Source organism: Ipomoea nil, unplaced genomic scaffold (genome assembly GCF_001879475.1).
Source record: "Ipomoea nil cultivar Tokyo-kokei standard unplaced genomic scaffold, Asagao_1.1 scaffold2854, whole genome shotgun sequence".
NCBI lineage: Eukaryota > Viridiplantae > Streptophyta > Magnoliopsida > Solanales > Convolvulaceae > Ipomoea > Ipomoea nil.
In genome coordinates, this window is record NW_017619282.1 from 50,364 (window position 1) to 54,288 (window position 3,925).

At 35.7% G+C, this 3,925-nt stretch overlaps 1 protein-coding gene across 1 annotated transcript; it reads right to left on the reverse strand.

The window, feature by feature from the left end:
* Window positions 1–416: 416 nt before the first annotated feature.
* LOC109160603 lies at window positions 417–3,124 on the reverse strand. The gene is made up of 7 exons (XM_019308881.1): window positions 2,944–3,124; window positions 2,652–2,797; window positions 2,359–2,533; window positions 1,583–2,246; window positions 1,039–1,112; window positions 737–921; window positions 417–620 (listed from the first exon to the last, which is right to left on the reverse strand). Exons 1-7 carry the CDS (start codon window positions 3,122–3,124, stop codon window positions 417–419), a joined length of 1,629 nt encoding a protein of 542 aa, XP_019164426.1.
* Between the last annotated feature and the right edge of the window lie 801 nt (window positions 3,125–3,925).

Here is a 3,925-nt window from a genome sequence, read left to right on the forward strand (position 1 = left end):
GGAAACAACATATCCGGTGGGATGTTAACATTTGCATAACCATCATTCGGTCCACCCATTCTTCCATCTCTAATGGATGCAATCCATTTTGCAAAATCTTCAACTTGTTGTAGATCAACACCACGCTCCATCATATTCAATCTTAGATTCTTTGTTAATCTAAGAACTTACATGTATCCCAAAGATAAGAAGAATTTATAATAGCTCCTACAATGTCTTGTTTAGTACCTTTAGGTATTACGGGAAAGATTTGTCTAAAGTCACCCCAAAGACAACAATCTTACCACCAAAAGTTTTATCATCACTCAATGGATTATGGAATCGCACCAAATCTCTTAGTGTTCTATCTAAGGCCTCAAAGCAGTGTTTGTGCGTTATCGGTGCTTCATCCTAAATTATTAACTTTGTTTGCAGAATTAATTCTGCGAGGTGGCTACTATACCTTGACTGATATTACATGTTGAATCTTCATTCAAAGATATTTGTATTGCAAATCTAGAATGTGCAATTCTGCCTCCAAGCAGAAGTAATGACACTATGCCACTTGAAGCAACATCGATATCACCTTTAGAACGCAACTTTGTAGACAACCCCTCCAAAGAAATGTCTTCCCAGTACCCCTGTAGCCATATACAAAGAACAAACCACCATTATTCAACGTTACATCGCCCAAGATTGTTTCATATACTTCCCTTTGTTCATTAGTCAATTGCTTTTCCATACTTGGACCCTTTACATGTAGTGCTGCACGGTCATAAGCTAATTTTTCAGACAATAGCCTATTATCAACCAAACATGTGCAATCAAAGTTGGGTAATGGCACATGCGGAAAATCTGCCAACGACTTGTTGTACAACTGCAACAGTTTCTCCAACTTAACCAAGCCAAAATTCTTCTTTGCATCATCTGTCAGTATCAAATCTGCCATGCACAAAAGAAGGGAATTATAACCGGATCGTTAGGTTAATTATTAAACATAACAATTAATGAAGTTAAAAAATGTAACAGTATGGTGAGAATAAACCCTTGTTCTGTAACATTCTCCGATCCGTCTATTAAACTGTGCATCCTCTGAATGATATTGCCACACCGCATTCCAAACGACCTCAAGCCTATTGAGTAGATTCGATGTCAACAATATCACAAATAATTTCCTCAGAGCTGGACCAGTTGACCAATGATTTGCCTATGTTATTGCATCAACATATTATTTGTCATCGTCAAGTAGCCCACGCGCATAACATGCATCTCTAAAGCTTGAATACTCTACTCCTTTAAAGGTCATGATATCTTTAAAACTGGTAGGACCCCGTACCACATTCAAGAGGCATCTCAAGTAATATATTTCACCGCTACATGGTGGAACATAAAAGATGCGACCAACTGGGAAACTCTCTCCCTTTGATGCCATTCTCTAATATCTTTCTTCCAAACAAATTTGGTAGGCATTTCAATATACGTCAAGTCCTTCGCCAGATCAAATTTTTTATTTGCCTCGAACCAGCAAGTGAACATACTCTAACTTACTGTAGGACGATTTAGGACATTGTCTATGCGATCATCATCCTCGAACACAACTTACTGGCAATTGGGCAGATGGAAGCTTAGGCGTTCCACTGGAGGCGTCCTGAATTGAACCTCGAATCCAAACAGTCGCCATGTTGCTTCACATGTAGAGATGTATTTGCTATCATAGTTTATGCTTATCTCATCAATTACCTCATTTGACTGTTCATCAGTTGTGTTCTTGTAGAACTCGGCTGTAACTCTGTCATTTTCTTTGTTGACATACTTGAAAAAGTACTTGATAGATCTCGATTGATTGCACCATTCAACATTTATATGTGTCTTATACTTTAGGAGTAGGTATCTGTTATGTGGTACAACATATCTATTGTCTAACACCACGCCATTCTTCAAGATAGTCCTGCCATCATCCCAACGCCTGTATATCGGATTGCCATCTTCATCCCAAGAAGAAATGTCAACAAACTTCTTTGGGAAATGCTTGGAACATCGTCCGTTAACCATGCACGATGATTTCGACCTAGAAACAACACAAGGTCTGTGTACCATAAATTCTTCAACAGCGTTGTAGTAATCCTGGCCTACATCTTTGTCTGGAATCTCTACTGATATTATGGAGTCCATGAAGTTTGCGGTTGATTTTTGATTAGTTCTTTCCATAAAAAGCAAAATGTGTGCATGTGGTAAACCACGCTTTTGGAACTCAATTGTGTATACAACTGTAAAGGAAAAAGTTTGAGAATAATTACATCATCTAATTTGAGTTATTATAAAAAAGTGTAGGTTTCTATAAACTATACAATTACCTACAGTAACTACTTAATAATTTACCTGATCTCAGCTCTTTGATCAAACAATCTAACTTCAAATTAAAAAGTCTACAAACAATGTCTGGCCTATCTTCAACTTTTAAGCTACGCCTTCCATCGGTACGGATCGTACCACCAGTAGTAAACTGTATATCCTCCCTATACCCATCTTCGCCATACCGGAACAAAATAGGATACTGCAAAGGTAAGTAACACGGATTCAACTCATTTATCCTTTTGAGACCACCACTCTTACACTCTACCAATAAGTCACGCTCTCCCATGCTAGGGTCCAGATCGCCAACAAATAAGAACTGCAACCTCGGAAACCATTGGTAAGCTATAAGTTCTTGCATCGTTGGCCTGTTTACCAATAAGTCTCATCTTAATCTCCATTCTTGGGTTTGAGTCAATTTCATCCTTAGCTAATTTGAATGATTTAACTAATACATTATGCTCATCTAGAACATATTTAATATCTTTAACTATGTCAACATGTATATTTTTTCTATCATCGTCTTTCCTACAAAATCAAAAGGATGGAGAAGTTTATTAAAATTTAAAAGTAATTAATTTTAAAATATTATATATATTAAAATTTATTAACCTGAATGAGCAATGCGGTTGTCAATCTCATTTTGTGTGTCGTGTATGTAAAGTTGTGCAAACTTTGGCTTTTTACCATCCTGTGCTAATAAACTTCCAATTAAATGAAAGTTCTGCCCATTAATTCTATAAATTGGTGGAGCATTTCCAGTATTTATCAATTTGTCAACCTTGCCACCCATTGACCTAAAACAAAACATGTTGTTATACGTTCGAATGTTATGCGAAAACTTTGTCCTTTTATCACCATGACAGAAGAATAAATAAATAAAAAAATTTCGGAGGCATTCTTAGTTGAGGCAACTTAATTTTCCCATGCCCACAACACCCACGAATCTGGTTATACCATCCACAATGCCTTTATTCACACGTTCCTCGTACCAAAACAATGCATGTCAATGCTCACATAAATTAGTCAGGTCGCCGATGTCTGCATACTCAACTAAATAAAAAAGAGAGAGAATTCAATTAAAACCAACCTAAATAATCTTCATATGGTGAATTCTAAGATAAAGGCACAATTCATTATCACTTACCAACTGTTGCATCCATTTTTTGTTTTTTAATCTGATGATCTATAACTTCATCAAATTCTAAACTTAGGTTACAACATGTTGATGGAGTTTGACTTGTGCCTTGTCTAGTGGATGGTGATACCATTTGGCATCGATGAACTGTCCCTTGCATAACTAAATGACAAATAAAACAAAAACATGTTAGAAAGATGTTGATGCTAAAATAAGAATTTAATAAAAATGACTCGTACTAACCATTTGTCACAGCACTCAATGGTAAATTAGTTTGACCTTGAAATTGTGTTTCAACAACGTCAATACTACTGTTGTTCATGTGTTTTTTCTTGGACACTAAAAAACATGTACAAAATTAAATTGATATCTCTTATACATAAATAAAGACATTGCAATAAAATAAAATAATTTACAATTAAACTTATGTAAACAATAATTTTATTACCATGTATA

Bases quoted from the DNA above. Each gene is read 5' to 3' on its own strand.
- LOC109160603 (XM_019308881.1), bottom strand. From the start codon at position 3,124: ATGGGTGGCAAGGTTGACAAATTGATAAATACTGGAAATGCTCCACCA. The intron at 2,798-2,943 runs GTTAATAAATTT...AATATGTTCTAG, and splicing joins CAACCGCATTGCTCATTCAG to ATGAGCATAATGTATTAGTT. The intron at 2,534-2,651 runs GTTCTTATTTGT...TTACCTTTGCAG, and splicing joins CAATGGTTTCCGAGGTTGCA to TATCCTATTTTGTTCCGGTA.